Source organism: Numenius arquata, chromosome 3 (genome assembly GCF_964106895.1).
Source record: "Numenius arquata chromosome 3, bNumArq3.hap1.1, whole genome shotgun sequence".
NCBI classification, from domain to species: Eukaryota; Metazoa; Chordata; class Aves; order Charadriiformes; family Scolopacidae; genus Numenius; species Numenius arquata.
Genome location: NC_133578.1, coordinates 21,291,177 through 21,313,428, shown reverse-complemented (window position 1 = coordinate 21,313,428; position 22,252 = coordinate 21,291,177). Strand labels below are relative to the sequence as shown.

General features: G+C 36.9%; 1 protein-coding gene across 2 annotated transcripts in view; it reads left to right on the top strand.

The window, feature by feature from the left end:
* Positions 1-4,134: 4,134 nt before the first annotated feature.
* LOC141462802 (sodium channel protein type 1 subunit alpha) overlaps positions 4,135-22,252 on the top strand; it is a 67,510-nt gene continuing 49,392 nt past the window's right edge. Inside the window, exons 1-6 of one of the 2 annotated variants that reach the window (XM_074144845.1) lie at positions 4,135-4,401; positions 11,591-11,709; positions 16,512-16,601; positions 17,404-17,532; positions 18,242-18,333; positions 19,242-19,514. In XM_074144845.1, coding sequence (XP_074000946.1) covers positions 4,135-4,401; positions 11,591-11,709; positions 16,512-16,601; positions 17,404-17,532; positions 18,242-18,333; positions 19,242-19,514 — 970 coding nt within the window. Of the gene's footprint in view, positions 4,402-11,590; positions 11,710-16,511; positions 16,602-17,403; positions 17,533-18,051; positions 18,144-18,241; positions 18,334-19,241; positions 19,515-22,252 lie in introns of both variants that reach the window. The other variant, XM_074144846.1, reaches the window with a different exon arrangement.

Here is a 22,252-nt window from a genome sequence, read left to right as displayed (position 1 = left end):
GATAATATGAAGAAAATAGCTTGCTAAAGCTCGGTATTTGCAGTATGGTAATTCTACATCTATACTAAGGTCCTCCTGTCCTCCTGTGGATATTTGACAGCTTGAGTTATTCTCTAAGTATGTGCAGACCTACAACTACTCAAGGTGTAAGTAGATCACATCTATCAGGGAAGTGCTGAACAAATTGCATGTGTATTGCCCAGATGGTCAGCATGTGCATAGCTAATCCAGTGTAGTTCTGGATGCTTCAGACTTAATATACAAGGGCAGATCAACTGTGCGTTGTGCAATTACACAGATGCAGCTGAATAACTTCAGACTTATTCTGCATGTGGTTTACACGTGGTCCATTCACACAGAGTATATTGAGTGTGCTCTGGAATTACCTGGCTTACAACAATGTATACTACAAAGTATATATGAATATATTTTGCCTGAGAAATTTCAGAAGAAACAGAATGATTCTATTCTCAAATGTTCTGAGTGCCTTATTTTCCAAAATTTGAAATGTTTTGCCTACTGATACACTGCTCGTAAGCAAGTCACTCAAACACAATTGAAGATGATGAAGGAAAAAAAAATTTGTTCACCCCAGGAGAGTAGAAAAGAATTTAGTAAGAAATCTATATTGTGTATTCTTATATTTTTTGCCTCTGTTGAATTACCATTGCTATCCTAAAGAAAAAAAGATAAGTCCATTTGGATCATGTAAGCAATCTCTAGTTATTAAATTAATATTTAATAAATCAGTTGATAGAAATCAGAAGGATATCAGGTAATTAACTGGCCCGATATCAGTTGTTAACCATTCCCTACACAGATAAATGAGAATAAATTCATTAACTATAATAAAGGAAATACAAACTTTTCTTTTAACCACTGCGATATGATGGATGAAAGTGACTTGGGATTAAAAGCATATTGCATTCTGTAGGTATTTAATATTGAATTTTAAATTTGTAGAAGACCTCTATTTGCAATTCTGAAGACTTATAATCATGGAAATGCATGAAGAAAAGGAAAAATGTATCTGGAATATCATCCTTTAATCTGTTAAGTAGAGGATAAGAAGTATTTAATCTTCACAAAAGTCTCCTGAAACATTTTGTTAAGTACAGCCTACATAGATTTAGATACATTGAATGGTATATATCTGGCTAGCTCCATGTATATTTGAAAAGACCTGAGAACATTCTGGGGTTAATTATACAAAAATAATGTCCCTTTCTACAGAAAAAAAAATACAGGTATAATTAGAAAAGCCCACAACATTTGCTGGTTTTAATCCCAGTTTCAAATATCAAATATTTTTGCAATGTTAACTAATGGCTATGAAGTAGCTTGTTTCTGTGCACCTGCAGGCAAATCCTGATGGGTTGCCTCCTTGTTCTGCATGCCAGTTCAGCTGAACTAAAGGTGATCACCTTTAGTTCAGCTGAGTGTGATCCTGACAGAGCACCATAGGGTTTCAGAGCTCGTTGTTGCTGACTGCTCACTGGCTGTCCATTTCCTTCCTCTTCAAAACATGAGATTGCCCTTGCTACTGCCCAGCACCTCCCTCCTGCTGTGCCTCAACTCTTTTGGCTTGCCGTGCCGTTGCTGGCCACCGTGGCAGGGAACACCGAGTGCTGTGTGCTGTGGGATTTTCGGACAATGAAGGGAGTTTTCAAAGGAAAAATGGCAAAGGGGAAAACCAGCCTCCTGGATCTCACAAGGGGGAAGAGAGGGAAAGGCAGAGGCGGCTGCGTAGCCTCATTTGCTGGTGCCCGTGGGGACTATACCTATGCTGAGAGAGAAGGGACAGAAGAGAAGATAAGGTCTTCGTCCCTTCCTTTTCCAAATAAGCTGAGCAGAAAAGAGAGCCTGACCGTCTCTCATGAGTCTCTGTATCTCCCTGAAGCCAACAGAGCAAGTAGGATCCACCTACAGCTATGGCTCCCATAGTGTTTGAATAGTGGCTTGGTATGAGACCTGTTTCCCAAATTATGGTGCTACATATGGGGATCAGTTTGAGGATCAACAAGGATAGTGGTGTGGCTGGTAGTTTCTTCTCCTTCTTTCCCAGTATACATGAGCATACTGTGATTGAAACTGTGAGTTTATAACTGTTCAGTAGTTAAGAGACTGAAGAGTCAATTCCAAGAAGTAAACAGAACCATGAAATGTCAAGCTGTGGAATGTCTGGAGGATGTTCTCTATGTGGAAGAAGAGAAAATTTTAAATCCTTGTTGGTTGAGGTACACTTTCTTATATCCTTTTTCTCCCTAATGGGGAGAAAACAGGATCATTCCAATTCCTTTCGGGATTAGGAAGAAGAGAAAGGTTCAGAGAACTGGTTTTGGCATGAGCCTGCACTCTGCATGGGTCAATGCTTTTTGTTGTGGTAGGAGATTGGCTCCCTTTAATTTTTTACAGTGAGAGGTCTGCCACCTTGATTCTTTAGAAGTCATTCCTCTGGTTGTGGGTGATGATTCTGTACATCTGGGTGAAATACGTTTTTTAAATTTTTCTGAGAAACCAAGAAAATTGGGGTTATGCAGCCCATAAGCACTCTTTCTTATTTTATCCACTGTATTCCACTACTCAAAACATACGTGTGCTTAAGATGTTTGTCCTCCTCCTGGCGCTAATGCTCTAGAGGATTTGGGCTTTATTACTTCATATATTTCAGTGACCTCCTCTTTCAGTTCCCAGCTATGTTTTTCTTTCTTCTCCCTTTATTTCTCATCTAATTTCTTATTCTCCTTATTTTTTCCTTAATAGAAATTTTAATCCTATTATATTTGCTTCCCCTCCTGCTCCTTTCCCAGTATTCTGTTCTTCCACCTACTTTTCTATTTTTCTTTGTTTTCATCTCTGCATTTTTATACTGCTAATCTTCCAATCTTGTTATTTTTTTTTTTCTCTCCACATTCTTCACTTTCTCCCCTAATTCTTTCTACATTAGTTTGTGGTCTCCTCTTGTTACCATTTTTTGCTCTACTTTCCTCATCTTTTTCAGCTTCTTTCCATAATTCCTGGGGGGTTTTGTCACCTTTTCATTTGTTTTAATATGTTTTCCCCAACCATCTCTTGTATTCTTACTTCTCTGTCATTCCATATCTCTAGCCTATTTCTATGAGTACTGACCTGCATTGACCCCTAAGTCTCCTGAAAGGCTGACTGATCATTTCGCAAGGATCCCAGCAATGGATGGAGATTGCAAATATGTGTTTATATTCAGGCATGAGGGATATATGTGCCATTGTGTGCCCAAATACACATTTCATCTGTATGTCTGATGTCATCAGAAAATTATTCAGCAGCATGAAAGATGCCAGATCTGTAGTTTTAACTGGACTACCTTTTTTTTTTATTGGGTGGTGGGTGTGGATGGAGGGGGTATATTTTTTCAGTTGTATTATATAAATAAATATGTATATTAGAATACTTCCAGAATTATCCAGTTACAGCTATTGAATAAAGAACCATATATATATTAACAGTTAAATTGAAATAAAAATAGGCAATTGATCTTTTTATTATCAAGAATAACAACTTGTACAAAAACTTACTCGGAACCAATACTTTACTATCTCATAATACAGAGAGTTGATTTTGATTTGTTTAGTAGAAATTTTGATTCTACAGTGCACGTTTTCTGATACTCTTGCTGAACTCAGTGGAAATTTCTGCATTAGGGCTGATGAACTGTGCTATTTATAGTTACCAATATAATCCTGATTGATTCCAGAGGAGTCTGAGGTGATTTTAAGAGAATTAGAGTTATGAGGAAAGAATGTATCTGATTGTTCTTAAGTATCATGCTTTTGTTTATTTGGAGTAAACAGAATTGAGAGTAAGTAGAATTGAGAAATTATTGCAGTTTATATAACTAGCATGAGAACCATACAAGTGCCTCTTACAAAGGTCAGATCACCAACTAAACTGCTTATTTTATTTTTCTTTACATAATTTTCATTATTGTGTATTTCAACATTCCAACATAGGAAAAACGAAAGCATTTAAAAATAAATGTTTTATCTTTCTTACTTGTTGATTTTAACATGTTTGTTTAAATTTTATTTTCTGCTTTCTTTTAGTATTTTCCTATGCAGAAGAATAAATGGTAATTAAAATGTGCAGGATGAAAAGATGGAGCAGTCAGTGCTTGTACCACCAGGACCAGACAGCTTCCAATACTTCACTAGAGAGTCTCTTGCAGCTATTGAACAACGCATTGCTGCAGAAAAAGCTAAGAATTCTAAACAAGATCGTAAAGACAACGATGATGAAAACGGGCCAAAACCAAACAGTGATTTGGAGGCAGGAAAAACACTTCCATTTATATACGGCGACATACCTCCAGGAATGGTGTCTGAGCCCTTGGAAGACATGGACCCATACTACATCAATAAAAAAGTGAGTCTAATATCAGTTCTGCTCATATGCCACCATTTGGAGTACTTGTTCAGTTCATTTCTGTGCAGTCCTATAGCTTGTTACTTCAGTCTGATAATTTGCAGCTATGTGGAAAAATGTCATTCTAGTAATATGGAAACCGTTGAGCATTGCTAAAAGGACTAGGTGTACAACAAGAGCAAAAAATGTTTGATGCCCATGATACATATATATTCTATCTTCAGAAAGTTAGTAAATAAATATTTGATATCTTCTAGTTATAAAAAGTTGATTTAGCTAATGTATGTTTTAAGAACACATTTACCCTTGTGTGCTCTTGGCACACTGGTCCTCCTGCTTTACATAAGAAGGAATTTTGCAGTAACATTTTTAGAATTAAATTAATAAAATTGGCAATAAAGGTAACATTAAGACAGATTGTATAATATGGTTGTACAATGGATATAGCAGGGTATAAATAAATAGTGTAAAATTCTAGGCTTCTATTCACTGCTCTCTCAATCATTAGCAAAGTGCCCACTGTCCTCTGTGGTACAGGACAGAATCCATAATCCTTAATGTTTACTAACCTTTCATCCTTTTCTTTTAATTTGCATCAAAATTTATTCCTTTGATATAACTGAATTTGTATCAAAGGAACATTTACCTTGAAACTGAAACATAGTATCATTCTATGTTGTCTTTGATTATATACAATATACGATAACCTATACAAATGCGTATACATAATAGATTACATACCTTGCAAACTTTAAAAATGTGAAGATATTTTGAAACTGAGTACACCAACATGCCACACTTTCTCTGAGGTTCTTCAGATTTAAAACTGACAGTATGAACCAGTGCATAGCACGTTTTGTTCTCAGAAATCTGCTTTGATAGCAAATTCTTAGGAAATTTATAGAATCAATAGAGAAACATATGGATAAGCAGAAACTATGATAAAGAGAGTGTAAAACTGAATTAAAAGTTTCTGGTAGAACTGGCCTTGAACAACTCTAGAATCCTCTCAGGCTGATTCTGTTGCACAGCCCATATACAGCAGAAAAGGTTCACAGTTTATGGTGATAGCTAGCTTGGGTGGTACTTTAATTATTAGATACTGTGATTATGAAAACTCTATAAATATCAAGACAGGAGTTATTTTGATTTTCATAAAGTGCTGTGTTCTAAGTGTCTTAGCTTGCTAAATGTCATGTGATTTATGAGTCCTATTCTGACAAGAGACAGAATACTATGTGAAAGAATAATATTTTTATCTTTATTATTTGATGCCTCTGAAAGAGCCTTTATCTGCCATTCACAGTGTATGAAGATTTATCTTTAAATCACAGTTCTACTTTTACAAAGATAAAAGATGTGTTTCTATAAAAGCAGGACTTGTAGAGTTCTGTACTAATTGTGTCTGTTTATAATACAAATTCATATATCCCTAGATGCCCACAGGTCATCCTGGACCTTCATAGTCAAATTAGTCTGTCTTGTATGCCTTGAAGTGAAAACAGATGCATGATAGGTATGACCTACAAGTACACCTCTTGAGCTCTTAGAAATGGAAGACTCTTTCAGTCCATTCACAGGCGGAGCTGAAAACTCACTACCTCAGCCTGGTCTGGTCTGATTACAAAGGCAAGAAATGGAGTGAAACCAGCCGAATATATTCAACCAAGTTTCTGTAGTATTTGAAAGGAGAAATCTTTTTATTTGAATACTAAATAACTTCTATGGGCAAGTCATGTACCTGCTGGGATACTCTTCTTTGTGCTGAAGTCCACACGTCCTCTCTAGGCGTGTGCTTTAGCCTTCTACAGGACAGAAATAGAAACAGCCCTGTCAGTCAATGACAAGACAAAAATTTCTCACCACAACAATTCTCTCCATTTTTTCTCCCTTCCATAAAAGGAAAGTAGACTTTCCTAATAGAAATTCCAACATCTATTTCAATTTTACATCAGTAATTTGACTTTAAAATATCTAAATTCTTAGATTTTCTTATCTAGCTGTATATGAATTCTAGAAAGACTTTTATCTTGTTTCACTTGTCTTTTGAGAGCATTGGTAGCAGGTGATGCTCCGGCAACTCTCAGGAGAAACAGTTTGAGAAAAGGCTGAAGCAGAAGGGAACATCTGCAGGAAGAAGTGAAGATCGCTAGTGCTCAGTGCGTTCACCTCCATGCCATTTAATATTTCAGCTTTCTCTTTACCCCTCTCTGAATTCCACCTTGTAAAGCCAAGGAGTCAATCGGCACATTCTATCCCAATGCAATGATCTGACAACTGCGCATGAGAGATTTTGTATTTGTGCCTGGGGAAGCATCTATCTGAAATGATATGTATCTAATGAAAAGCACTAGAATGAAGGAAAATATTTATTTGCAAGGAAGGGTTAGGACAAGTGTACGGATTAGCAGATGCCACTGTTGCTTCAGATGTCTATCAAGATCTCTGCATAAACTATACCTGTTTTATCAACACAAACTGGATCAGTTTGGCCTCTAAGCTTTCAAATAGGCAATAAAAAAAAGTTACCTACAGCACTGATCAAATGATACCAATGAACATGGTCAGTGTTTATTCAGGAGACCTGTACAAGAGTTTTAGAAATATCTTTTTTATTCCAAATTTGGGTCATGAGTGAAATCATCCATCGTTTGCCTCATATGCAAGTATTGCATCCCACTTGCAGAGGGTTTTTTTCCTATTTTTGTAGGAAGATTGAGCAAGTTCACTGTATTTTTGCATGCATTGAATGTAGAAACATTCAATGTGTTTTACATTTCATCTTTGGGACTTTTTTCTAAGCCATAGGTTTGTGAATGCCATGAGTTAATACGGTTTAATACAGAATAAGACAGGAATAAAAAAATGTGTTGAGCTGGTGCGACAGCTATAATTTGTGGAAAAGGTATCCCTGAGATGAAAAGTTAAAAATGGGAAAACCTTTTAAGAGAAACAAAAACAGATAGGTGTGCTAGTTTTATGGTTTTGTAACCATGCTTCTATGCAGAACCTACAACCAAAGAGGACATATTCATGCCCAATATTAACCTGAAATTGAAAGGATAAGAAACATAATTGTTTTGTTATAATATAATACCTGTTCTTACATTGTTATGATTTTATTATAGTGAAATGCTGCTGATTGTTGTGGTCAATAATGCTGATCTTTAGAATTGTGAAGTTTAACATCCTAAATGGTTGCAATGCTCCTTTTTTTTAAAAATCCAAAATTGAGTAAAAATGAACTTGGACTTTACTCATTTTTTTTCGTTCTGCTTCTGTGTAAGTGCAAATCTGTGTGTTCCCAGTATAATAGTGTCTGTCTGTTCATGCTCAAGCTGCCATCACAAAGGATCAAGGAGGTTCACATCACTGTCTACAGAGAAAGGATCAGCTGGAACCCCCTAAGATCCTGACCTCCAGGCATGCATCAAAATCTGGTCCACTTGGTTTCATACTTTTAAGGGCTGGCTATTTTCTCTTGAACCTAGGCTGTTACATTAAAGAGGAGGGAAAGAATAGGTGGAACTAAATTGGTCTTACTTCAGTTTCTTCCTTGCTATAATATAGATATAACATTTTTGATTGTCACTCCATGCCCTGCCTCTTGCCAGAAGGATGTTGAATGATGTCTGTCAGGAAAGGTGCCTCCATTTGTCCTGTCACTTGATAATATCAGTCCCTAATCTGATCAAACCACTACTTCCTGGGATTCCCAGTCTTGTCTTAGATTGCAGAAACAAAAAGATTCTATGAAGTTGCTTTACTGAACTTCATTACATCAGAAAAGGAGAATGCGCTAGTGATCTTAGATATATTTGATAACTGCAAATGAAAGATTTTTTAACTGAAAAATTCTAGCAAAGTAAAAAATTAAGGTATTGCTAGAAAACATGGTTTCAAAAGATAACCACAAAAAAAAAAAAAAGCAGCCAACTTCCAATATGTCATGAGTTTCTTGTTCTAGCTGCCCCTGGGGCTTTTCCCAAGAAGCTAAGGACCCAGCTAAACAGTATGTCGCCTCTTGCCTCTCAGAGGGTCCTATGAGGTTTTAGATAGTGTTTATTTAACTGTAGGAAGTGGAAATGCAAAGGAGTAGCAGGCGGCCTGAAAAATGTAGCCTTCAGGAAACTACGTTTAAAACTAACTTGGAGCAACGAGAAAAGAAATAAGGTTTTGGGAACTCTTTGTTCTCGGAAGAAGAAGGTTCTCGGAGACCATGTCTTTGTTCAGTGTGGACACTTCTTCCCTCTTAGCTACATCTTCTCAAAATAGTCCTCCTTCTTTGCCCTGCTAAGAATGCAATTTCTGAGTTAAATCAAGTATTGCAGAAGTTACAGAACTGAGATCCAGGTTACAGATGCAAAAGTGGCAAATCAGAGACTTCTCTTTAGGGATTTCTTTGAATTTATATTCACAGTTAATACTTTGAGTGTGAGCAGTTTTCCTGCCTTTATAAAATGATTAAAGCACTTCATAAAACCTAAGCCCTGAAAAGTATACATAATCCTTCATATACGAACCTTAATCTTACAATTTGTTGAGAATTTATTTAGCTTTTCTCAGTGTATGTCTACTTTGTCCTGGCAGCTTTGGGTACAATACTTCATGTTCATCCACACTGCCTACGCATTGGCTTGCATCTGGGTTGAGACTGGAGTGAAATATAGCAGGCTTACTGAGGAGGGAAGCATATGCAGGGGTGGGATATCAGCTGTTATCTGTATTTTTTCATGAAAATTCTTCAGAGATAAGATACAATTTTTAGTTGATGTTCAAGGCTAGAAGTCACAGGACTAACAAAGTCATTCTTGAAGGCCCCAGTGACAAAGATGCTTTGAGTGAAATATTGGAACTGAGGTAGGGAATTTATGTCTTGTTGGTTCTGCTTTTGCAGGGCAGCAGAAAGTAGAACAGCTAAAATAGCAGCAGCTTCCAACTGAAACTGGAGCTGTGCCAGCATGCTGTTATTTTCCATAAGGCATGTTAGAAAAGAGATGTATGTTTAATATGCTTGTGTTCAAAGATTTTTAAAGAAATGTAGGTTGACTAAATGTAGGTGGTGTAGGCTTAGATACAGTTAGTAGGCAGTGTGATTTTTAATGTATTTTGTCAACTACCTCATAGCTACAAAAGCCAACAGCGTGAGCTGGAGGCTTCTTAGCTGTGAGTCCTGGGGGCTGGGGACAGACCTGGGAAAGGAAACTCACCTTCCCCCTTGGGATGTGAGGCTTTGTAACATTGTGCCAAAAAATCATTCATCTGCTTGGTTGCTTCAGTATTTAAAATGAAAGCCTCATTTAAGGTCAGGTCATCTGCAGATATGCTTTGAAGGTTGTAGTTATCTGTAATCCATAACTGGAAGTGTAATTTGGAAACATTAGCCCAGGCTTTATCCTTCTGTCCTCAGTTTTATACAGTTTCTCCATTTCTGTGCAGAAGTGCGGAAATCACTTGTACATATCTTGTACTATTCCTACACATCTTGAGTTTGTACTCAGGCAATATTAAGTCTCACTAATATTCTTTCTTAGTCTCAGGAGTTTGGTCTGTACAGGAAGGTATGATGTGCAGAGCTATGATGGAGAGAATGCTCAGAGAAGAATCCAGCAAGCGAGTTGGGATGGGGACAGTTTTTCCTCAGGGCTTAATCCCTGCCTCTCCTCTGCCTTCAGTACTATCTGTCGCAGACTGGTGGAAATCCTCATCTCCACGACTCTCTCCACCTCCTGGGTTCTCCTAGAGATATGTATCTGTACTCCATGGTCTATACATACTAAACTTCCCAAATTTAAGCAGACTGAAGATTCATCCTTTTTGAACCTCCTCGGCATATCTTCTCTGTCTGACGGCCTTCCCAGACATAGCCTTGTAGTCCACTTGCTTACAGTCTTGAAGTGATGCTTGATGTCACGGACACCAGAAGAGACCAGCATACCCTTTCTCACACTTCCACTGGCTTTCTAGTTTGCAGCTCCCATTGTTAGCAGCACAATGAAAAAAAAGGAGGCCTTATGGCTTTATCATAGCTTCTTTACAAAATACATAACTCTGACAAAGCCAAAAAAGCAAATTTGGACATTTCTCTTGGGTAGATTCTTCAGTGCCTCTTAATTCAGTTTGAATTTAGGCTAAAATCCTTGCATCATCCCTTCCATTGCATGCAGCTTTCTTCTGTGCTACTAAGCCTTCCTTATGCAGTGTTTTTCATTCTTTTCTGATTGATCTTGCAGTTGAAGAGCACCTTAGTGCCACAAAGAAACCTGACAGTCCACATTTCCCATGCTGTAGGTTCAATGCTGTTGCAGCCATGATGGCCTGCAGTGGAAGCAAAGCAATGTTTGTAGGGTTTGCTCGTACCGTTTATATTTGGCTCACGGATTTATTTGAGACAAATAGACAAGCTTTCAGCCTACAGAGTCTTCTACAATTCTCTGAAGTAAGGCTTGCATGCCTTTAAGTTTCTCTGAATTTGATAGGCTCTTTAGCTGTTAAAATTTAAATTTAACAAGTTCTTGTATGGGAACTGAGAAAGTTTCACACCTGCAAACCCCAATTGTGCAGGGAGGTCATCTGGGGTGTATTTCTTGCTCTCCTCTGGTAAGGTGTATTCAGATGCCCACAGTCCTCAGAGATCTACCTAATTGTGGCTATATGTGTTATTGCTATTTCTCTCTCTCCTCAGCACAAAGACCAAGAAACAGACTGGAATAAAAAACAATGAACAAATGGGTAGTCTATTAAATCAGTTTCTGTAAGGATTTCTCTTACCTGTGGATGTCAATGATGCGTTAGTAAGGTTTCCCTGCTTATGGTATTTCAAAATGGAAGAGAGTGTTTTCTATGGTAAAGCATAAATAAAATTATAATTATAGTTAATTTCTGCACCTTTTTTTACAAGAAACACATCAAGTAAATTTATCATATTACTCTATTGAGGTTGTTTAATGAAGAAGTATTATAAAAACATTAATGAATTGAATGTTCCATATTTAGAATTACATTTTCATATGTCAGGTACTTCAGGTAAGTACTGGAAATAAGTTTTATTTAAAATATGAGTCATGGTTTTTGAATATTAACTATTCAAAAAGTTACAATTTTGGTTATTATTCACTAGGAACAGTTTTAAAATGAGCATCTACACTGAATACACACTTATAAAATGTCTTTTTTTTCTCTTTTTCAGACCTTTATAGTATTGAATAAAGGGAAGGCAATCTTCCGATTCAGTGCCACCTCTGCCCTGTACATTTTAACTCCCTTCAATCCTCTTAGAAAAATAGCTATTAAAATTTTGGTACATTCATATCCTTTTTCAATGGTGTTTCAAAACGTTACACACTGAAATTAAGAAAACTCATAACTTTTTTTATTTCATTGTAAATAAAGGTTTTTGTTTCATAAAGACTGTTAATTTTATTTTTATTTTATAGTGAAAAACTTATGGTAAGGTTTAATAAATACTAGAAAATATGTATATATCAGTTACATTTTAGCTATTGTCTTGAATTTCAATACTTCTGCTGTACAAATCTGCAGATGGATTTAAGAATCCATCTTGATCAATTTTTCAGAAGTTTATTCAGATTTATTTTAACATTGAAATTTTTTGCATCCCAGATTATTTTTTGCACTATGGAGCTTATTAATAAAATAATTACAATTTTTAAAAAAAAAAAAAAATGCAATTTGTGCTCACAAATTCCAGAAGAGCTCTCAGTTTTGCAAGCAGTTAGGCAGATATGCAACTGCTCGGGAGCAGCTAACTCAGAGGTATGTTTATATTGCTTTTTAGGTGTCCTTCTGACGCCACCCTCAAGACCAGCTTTATAGTTCGTTGCAGCAGTGTGCCTGGAAGCCTGATTCACGTATGCTGAATCTCACATTCCCAAACCTGCCCAGTTGCACCATAGGCCTCTGCTAAATTTAATACATTGCCAGAAAGCATAGGCAGCAGTCCTGCAGGCAGCTTGCAAAGCATCTGTACTTGCAGATGGTGGACAGACTGGGGGACCGTGACTGATGGGTAAAGTTTTAGACTGGCATGTGGGATTGGTGCCCGATGTCCATAGCAGGTTGATGGGAATTTCTAGCGGGTGAGGTTTTGGTGCACTTTTCTTGCAAAACTCCAGAACCGGGAAAAGTAGTCACCAAATGAAAACTTCAGTGTGACAGTAAGACTTTTAAAATTGAACAGTTAGTCAAAGGCAGATGCTTTATTGTTAGAGACCGCTGGCAGAATTTTCTAGGTCTTTGGAAAAAAGGAAGAAACAAGGCTGATTGCTGTTGATTCAGAAGACCTTTTCCTCTGAGCTCCTTGGAAGTTAAAGCAGTGAGAGAAGGGGAGGAAGGTGTCTGGAGAGGAGTCAGGGAGCATTTGGGGACAGTAGCTAAATGACCTGACAGAAACCTACAGACATAGTGGTGGTGATGGCAAGGAAACTCAGATACTGTCAGATTGGAGCCTTTAATGAATGCTCATCCATTCAAGCTAGAGACTGATTTACAATACCTTCCAACCCTGCATCTGTGCTAGTTGTGGGTAATGTTTTTACTGGCGTACTGATTGCTGAGTTTGGTTTTGGTTTTAAGTTCCTCCTAATTGTGTTCGAAGACTATCCAGCTGGTCTTGATGGCAGTCAGAACAAAAGCAATTCTAATAAGCAATATGCAATTACGATATTTTTCCTTCTGTCTATTAACTGATTGTGTGATCATGTAATTTAGCTCTATTATAGGAGAAGGTTTCCTTTCACTATATGGACTGATTTCTTATCCAAACAGCCAACTATGCGATGGGCTATTTTTATCTTGAGATAGACGTAGAGTGTTTTCATTTTTTTGTGTTAAACTTAAGAATAGATGTACAGGTTCTTTTCTTCTCTTTTTTTTTTTCTTTTCCTTTTTTTTTTTTTATGCAGTATAGTACAAACACTGCAAATATGAAGGTGTTTAACTAAGAACCACATAATATGTTCCGTAATGCAATTTAGATTTCAGCTGCTTATACAAGGTTAACCATCTGTAAGGAAAAGATTAGGAGGTAAAGTTTCTTATTATTTTTAATAATATTGTGACTTTTATCAATTAGCTCTACTGCCCTCATGTTTTGAGATGGGTGTTTGGCATTTTGGCCTTTGTAACAGAACTGTGCCTTTCACTTTCAGCGGGAAAGATGTGTTGAGCACGATGAAATTGGCATGTTGGTTGGAAAACTTCATCTGTATGTCCTCCAAATTCTCTGAACCTCCGTACAGGGTGCTCTGATCACATCTGCCCAGACATGAGGTCAGATGTTGCTCCCCCTGCAAAGAAACAGAGTGTCTCTTCCCAGTGCTCAGAGACTTTCCCTGCAATTACTCTTTCTCATTGCCAGGACTTAATGTAATCCCAGATACCGGAACTGGTAACAGCATGAATTTCTCTCTCATGCTCTGCTGACTCACCTCCTAGTATTCTGCTTTGCCTGCCTGATTTGAGTTAAGGTAGAGTGTGGAACCAAGGGGGCAACACAAGAGCAATGGGAGATGGCCAGGCTTTGGCAATTAATAGGAAAGGATGAAAACATAAGAATAGGTAAAGGGCTGAGCAGACAAAAAAAAAGGGAGGTGGCAGTGGCTGGAGCTGCAGAGCGCAAGGAGTTACTCAGTGTGGCCTGACTGCCAGAAGGTATCTCTGAAACCAATTGGCAACATTTGTTTTTTCCAATCTTCATCTTCCACCATGTCCACACAGGTGATAAGAGACTTCAGCTGCTTCAGTAATTGATTATCTTGAGGCTGTATAGTGCCTCTGACCCTACTGCTTGCCTATATGGGAAGAGCATAAAAAAGACAGTACATTTCCATTAAGACGTCATCATATATCAGAATTGTTTATCTATGTGTATAGTTGAATTATTATAGAACATAAAAGAGTACATTAAGGGAACACTGAAGTTGTAAATCAGACACTCAAAATGTGGGAGAAGAAGAAAGAGAGGCACAGACATTGAATGTGTCAGTTATATTTGAGATTCCCAAAAGGGAAAGCATGGCCAGAGTTTAGATTTCAAAGTCTGTTAGCCCTACTGAGCATCTGCTCCCTTTAAGAGTGAACAGCAGTTTGGCTATGCAGCTCACAGATGTGGTGAGTTATGTACAGAGTGAGCAATGTGCAAGGATCTACCTGTGGCCTTTATTATGAATGATACTTAGCTCTAAACACATAATACAATGTATGGGGATAAAACCTCAGCTCTCCTAAAAGGTCATTTCACTTCTTTGTTTTATGAGGCTACTGAAGCTGCAGCCAGGCATCTCCAAGTTTTTCAACTACCAAAATGGATTCTCTTTATTTAAAGGAATTTCCCAATTATATTAAGTCAGATTCTTTAGACATGTCTGCGGACTGTGAGGACAAGCATTGTAAGGCATTCTAATCATTTATTCTAAGCCACCGAACAACAATTTTAACTGTACAGAGCTTGTATGACAACATGATATTCAAAATGAGTTAAGTAACTTAGCGAAAGATACCACAATATTCACTACTTGGTCAGGCATTTAGACAAAGGTCACGGACCTACCTATGGGAATCAGGCAGCTAAATCCTTCCCAGCTATTTGAATGTTTACTTGAAAAGATATGCTCAAGTTTGAATTGTTCAGCAGTTGTAAGCGATGATCTTAATGCTTGAACAAATTTTCTGCAAAGTTTAGGCTGAGATGTTACTTCTATTCCTCCTTCACCACGAATGAATGGTTGGCTTTTGGGTGGTTTTTTTGCCCATGGCATAAAAATGTACTCCAAACAAAAAAATGCTTTATTCTTGATTAAAAAAAAAAAAAAAAAAAAAAAAAAGGCCAAACAAAAAAGAAATTAAAAATCCTGGGATCTTATATGCAAGTTTGTCTGTAAATGTCCTTCTTTACTTTAAGCTAGCTTCTTTTCCAGTTATGTTGATGCAACTATTTTTAAGGAACATGTAATTTAGAGAGATGACTAGAGGAAAAATTAGAGTTGAGTTAACCATTTGGTGTAAAGGCGTAGTGGTTCTTATTTTTTGCTGCCATCATGTGGCCATTTTGAGTCAGGTTTTGGTCTAGTTTTGTTACTTCCATATTTCCAAATGTTTAAATAATCGAGTTTACTTTATTACCATGAAAAGAGAAGGACCACAATGTTTGTAGAGCCAGTGTGAACCAACGCCATCACATTGGGTATAATGAAACCTCAGTGAACTGTCTCACCTCCCTGCCATAAGCCCCTTTGAGCTGTTAGTCTGGGTTTCATAGTCCCAGAGTACCTAATTGTTCCTTGCTGGTACTCTAAATAAAAAGTAATTTTCATGCTAATCTTCACGTTTTCCATGCTTTTCAAGCAGTTGACCATTCTCAAATTATAGCATTGGTAGAACAAGGGATTCTTCTTTTGCTGCTAACATGTTTTGAGAGAGCCCCAAAATAATGTTGGAAAATAATTCACCTTAATCTGTGAGCTCTCTGTGGATTCTGTTTCACTGACTGAAGGATGTAGCGCTAAGTGAGTGATAGGGAAACACGGAATGCAGTCACTTCAGCAATTAAAAACAGTATTCTGTGTTTTGTTCTGTGTTTTTGACAGACTGGCTGTGCTGGGATGGTCTGTGCTTTCTCTACAACTCTCAATAAAATAAAATAAATAGGTAAATAGGATAAACTTTTTTTACCTTGTGTATGCCAGCTGTTGAATTTAGTACCAAAATCGTAGAAGTGAAAGACTAACACTTATTCAGTCATGTTAGGTACTTAAGTAAAACAGTATTCTTCTGCACATTATTTTGGTTTTGGCTGTTTCTCAGCACATGTTACTCCCAGACACGCAAGAGCCGTCTCCTTCGCCTTTCAGTACCAGCTGAAAACAAAACATGAGGACATCAACAAATCAACATTGGAACATGAACAAATCAAGCCTAATATTAAAGTTTAATGTTCTAAAGTTAAAACTACCAGGTTAAGCAAAATATATGTGCAATGTTTACCAAAGTCTAAAAGATTTGTTTAAGTGGCAATATTTTAATGTACTTAAGATATATGGCTGATGTGATATTGTATCAATTACTATTGTGTTTTCCTTAACTATATCTACATTATTCAGCATGCTTATCATGTGCACTATTTTGACCAACTGTGTATTTATGACCATGAGTAACCCTCCAGACTGGACAAAGAATGTAGAGTAAGTTGCATATGTTATTTAAAGATATCCTTGACTGTTCTTCGAAGAGTCAGCATGCCAGTGACTGCAGTCATGTGTGCTGGCTGGAACTATCATGAGACACTACCACTATTTCCTCTCTAAAATACGTAGAAATGTTGAATAATTATTTAAATCTCCTTCTAGTAGAATGATTGGGTAGAAAAAAAATGAAAGTTGTTTACAGATAGTATTCTACTGAGATTCCACTAGTTTTTTCTCATCTTCATGGTTTAGCATCTACCCAATGTTTTTACCCCTCCTTTACAGCACTGCATTAATAGCAGAACCATGGCCATCTATTTGTACATGTCAGCTAAGGACAGCATATAAGCAAAAGTATTCCTAAAGTGAGAATTCAGTACATGCTTGCATTCTTCCCATTTTAGAGTTAATACTAGATGTTTTAGATGTTAATGATTCAGACAGTATGCAGTTTCTTATGCTCACAAGTTTCTTGGTTATCAGTAACAGATCTAGTGTTGCATACTTTCAAACTGTGTCACCAATAAATTTGTAATATATGTCATTTATTTAATAGATTTATTTATTTTGATATGTGTACAAGATGACTGCTGTACTTCAACAGCATGTCACAACTAATGCATATAAATATACAAGTATATACAATGACTATCGTGCATTTGAGAATAAATTGCTTATTTACTGTATTTTTTTCCAGTTTTGAAATAAAAAACTCTTCCGTTTGATCATCAGATTTCTATCAGAATACCAATGTAAAATGTTGCTACTTATTTTGATTAAATTTTCCTATATTTTCCAGGTATACGTTCACTGGAATTTACACATTTGAGTCACTCATAAAAATCATTGCAAGAGGCTTTTGCTTAGAAGATTTTACTTTTCTTCGAGATCCATGGAACTGGCTTGATTTCACTGTTATTACCTTTGCGTAAGTTTTTGTTTTTTGCTTTTTCTTTGAAAGAGAAGGGCAAAAAGGGCATGAAATTAGTATCGACACATATCAATTTTGTTAAATGGAAATTCTTGTATGGATTTACTTTTGTTTAAAATGATTTTGAAATTCTAATAAGCATATTTTGATGTAAACATAAATACTGCAGAAGCCATTAGTACAGCTAGTATTAGAGAGGCTAATTTCATGTCCTGCGTTTTTTTCTCTGAGCAGAAAAGGAGCATCCCTTTGACTTCATTCTCCAAACTTACCAATCTAGTCTAGATAAATTTTAGGCTTTCAAAGTTAAATCACTGCGATTCACTTCAGAGACATTTAATTTAACTGAAGGCTCTGAAATCATATTAATGCAAGGCAAACTGCAGTGAAAGGTAAACCTCTGACTGTTGCTATTTAATTTTTTTGCTAAAAACGCCAAAGCGGTCTTGATGAAAGACCCAAGTAAGTAGCATAAACTTTGCCTAAATTCTGAATAATTGTGATTTAATCCTACAGGTATGTAACAGAATTTGTAAACCTAGGCAATGTTTCAGCTCTTCGAACTTTCAGAGTATTGAGAGCTTTGAAAACTATTTCTGTAATCCCAGGTAAGAAGTAACTGGTGTAAGGTGTTAGGCCCCTTGTACCTCCCAACTGTTCCTTTTTATCCTGTCATTGTGTTTGTGTGTGAACTCCCCTATTACAGATATGTGACAGAGTTTGTGGACCTGGGCAATGTCTCAGCGTTGAGAACATTCAGAGTTCTCCGAGCTTTGAAAACAATATCAGTCATTCCAGGTGAGAGCTAGGTTAAACACTGAGGCTGACTTTAATTCACTGAAACAGAATTTATTTTTTAAACATGTCTTATTTCTTTTCACAAAAAAGCAGGAATCAGAAGATGTTAGAATTCACTGAAATCTCTGATTCATTGCTTTTTAACATGATCTCTTTTCTTTTGAAATCAGCCTTTGAGTTTAACAGATTTGTGCATGAGACATTGCAGTACACAGCGTGTGTGGTTTGCATCGTATGATGTCAAGCTTTCTTCTCCACATTCAACGAATATCAGTGATCCTGAAGTTTTCTTACCCATGTGTATCTTACCTACATGATGTTATGTGGTATTTGTTGTGAATATTTGTGTCTAAAAACTGAACTGTTCAAAATGTTGACTTAGTAAGAAGATGAAGGAATAAGATAATAAAGAATAGCATGGGCATTGCATGGGGGATTTATTATCTTAAAATTCTATGATTTTCCAAACCATCTCCAGTTTTATAGCATTAAATTTTAATCCTATTTATTGTTGAACAGGCTTTTTACTACTGTCTTCTAAATGTAGTATGTTATAAAACTGATAGTAGCAAAGGTTTGGGGCAAGAGGTAATGACAAATAAAAAGAAAGAGGACTTTTATATGAGATTCATGTATAGCATGAATAAAACAAAGTCACTTGTTTTAGCATTAAAACAAGTGTTTTGAAATATATGCAACTCATTCCATTCACGGTTTCAAATGAACATAAATTTCAGCTATTTATTCATTTTCACAAGTGAAAAAGCTCTTCACAAAAATGTTATTTCACAGACATTACATTTATTTGGGCTTCTGCATGAAATTTATAACTTTACTGGGAGACACTGTCATTTTTATGCTTTCAAAAAGTTTTGAACATCAGAGTAAAAGTTCCTTTGCATTTTCAGGCTTGAAGACTATCGTGGGAGCCCTAATTCAATCTGTGAAGAAGCTCTCGGATGTTATGATCCTGACTGTGTTTTGTCTGAGTGTATTTGCACTAATAGGGCTGCAGCTGTTCATGGGCAACTTGAGGAATAAATGCCTGCAGTGGCCTCCAGACAATTTTACTCTGGAAACAAATATTACTTCCCAGCTAAACAGCACCATAGGTGAAAACGGTACATTGGTTAATTCAACAGTGACTCCATTTGACTGGAAGGGATACATTGAAGATGAAAGTAAGTATTGTCAGCATAATTCTTATTGAAGTGATTTGTGGCTGACCCACTTCTTAGAAATAAGGAGGGGAAGGGATGATACATTTAGTTAAGACAGAGCAGGAGAAGTGTTTTCTCTCTCTCACAGGTCCGCTCCAAAGGCCAGCATGGAAGAGGGAACAAGGAACACGGTCTCTCTATGTGATACTGCTCTTTTTTTCGTTTCCCTCTGCCAGATCCAATTCTCTCCTGAGACAGAAAGAGGTCCAAAGGAGTTCTTAAAATTATTTAATAGTCTTAAGCATTTTCCATTCCCATACTCCAAAACAAGATGAGCACCAGGCTGCTATGTTATTTCTGACAGATGTCAGAGACTTCTAACATTCAGTGAGGACTTCAGTGATGGATTCCTCAGTATTTTCATCATCTATCCATTCTTGTGCTTCACTATCCTTATTATTAGAAAGGGGTGGTTTTTAAGGTCTAACAGCAGCAATCTCAGACAAACCTCTTCAGAAGTTGTTTTGATGCATTTTTCCATTTTGATGATTTCCCAAAGTATGATTTTCCAACCACTTTTGCTGATACAGAGCAGTCTGGCAAACTAAGAATACATAAAAAGAAATGCATTTCAGTACAGTTAAATGTGAGGTTACAAATCTAAGATCCCAAACACTAAAAGCCAATGCTGCGCAATTCATGTTGAGTCAGGTTCACATGCATAAAGATGGTAGCTGATGGCAACACATAATCTCTAACAGTGAAAGTTACTTTTGGTGCAAAAGAAGAACAAAAGGAGAGAGGAAGAAAAGGGAAGGGGAAAGAGAAAACTGACTACAATAGCCAGCTGTGAAGAGAAACGGTGGGGTCCCCAGATGAGTCTCCTCCCCTGAGCATCTTTCCAGTGCAGCAGTGATCACTCCATAATACTTTTCCCATAGCAGCTGTGTGTTTTTCATTAGCATCTTTTCTAACTCCCTACAGGTTGTTCCTGCTTACAGTGCTATTAGCACTAATTGGAATGCACTTTGAATCAGGGAGGATGCTGCATGGCTGGTTGGTTTTTTTTAGACTTGTACATGCACGTTATTAGGTCATCTAATATAAACCAAAAGCTACAAGAAAGGAGTAGGAAAAAGGGGGAGAAAGAGGGGTGAATCTCCCACCAGAGACAATTGCTTCTTGTGAGCACCTGCTGCAACAATAATTTGTTTGCAGGTGTAATGTCATGAGAATAACAGCAACATGAAAAACAGCATGAGAACAAAGGAAAAATAGTGCCACAGAGGCTCTAGAAAACATTGCCACAGCAGCTTATATGAAAGGTTGTGGAGTTGCAACTGAGAAATGCAGTTGGAAAGCCGTTAGTGATAAAGAGGCTAGAGCACCTAAGGCACTGTGGAGTAGCCAGGACTCTGACAAATTAGGGCTAAGATTCTGCAGCCAAAAAGCTAAATAGTATCCTGTTCACATAAATAAATTAATGACCAGGAAGGCAGCCTTACCCCTGTATTTAGTGCTACTGCAGTTGCTGCTGGAATACTATATAAAGTTCCATTTAGATAGAATGTTAAAAAATTGGAGGGTGTTCAGAAAAGAGCAGAATGATTAAAGGGTTGGAAAACATGCTTTATACAAAGATAGACCAGGAGCTCAACCTACTTAGCATATCAAAGAGAAGGTTTAAGGGGTGATTTGATCACAGTTGAGAAAAACCTCATGGGGAACAGAAATTTCATCATAGACATATCTTTGATCTAGGAGGAAGAGTTATAACAGGTTCAATAGCTGCAAGTCAAAGCCAGACAGATTTCAAATAGAAGACAGACAGCTTCTAACTGTGATCACACAGCTGATCATTTACTGTGATAGATTTCCATCTGAATTTCTTAAATCAAGATGCAATCTTTTTGTGAAGCTCACTTTACTTGAACATGTGAATTACTGGAGATCTCATGCCACAGGGTATAAAAAAGTCTCAGCAAAGTCTCCTAATGAAGATCTAGAGTTCAAGTTCAGACTTAATTTCCTGTTTCTTTAATGAAGAATCTGTAAACTCAAGCTCTGATTTCATCTGATTTAAAGAAGACCTGAAGCCCCCTAAAAAACAAAGCTGAATTGAATTAGTTACGGAAGGTACTTTGTTGAATGCCTTCTTCAACCTTTGGTATATTTACACAGGATTCCTTATGTATTATGAAATTTATAATGAAATTATGAGTCTTATTATGAAGTTAATAAGCTTGTCCTTGCTTACCAGCATTTTCAAAGAGAAAAATTATCTTGTCACAGCTTCCTGCTCTTTTTTTGCAGGTGGGCAGACAGGATACAGAGATGTTTCTTAGATCAGTTGTGTCACAGGGCAGTAAGAAGGGACTTACCTGGAGCTCAGAGCAGTGCAATGGCACTGTCTTTTGTAGGAATTATAAAAGTAATGCCAGGAGTTGTGTATACTATGCAAAAAAGGCATGTAAGCCCTAATTTTGCCAGTGAGCTCATTTTTGGAAATACAATTTAGAGACTTTATGTAAGCACTCCTGGCATTAGTGAGTCAAGCACTCTTTTTTCTTCATTTTTCTTTTTCCAAGATAGCAAATCTGATAAAATTAATGCTAGATAAATTGAAGTTTATCTTGGCAGGCTTGCCATAAGAAATTTTTTCTGGGAAATACCATCTCAATCTATTTTGTGAAATAACAATTAATCTCAGTCATCACCCTAGGTTTACCCAAACAACTGTAAATTCTCTTGAAGTAAAC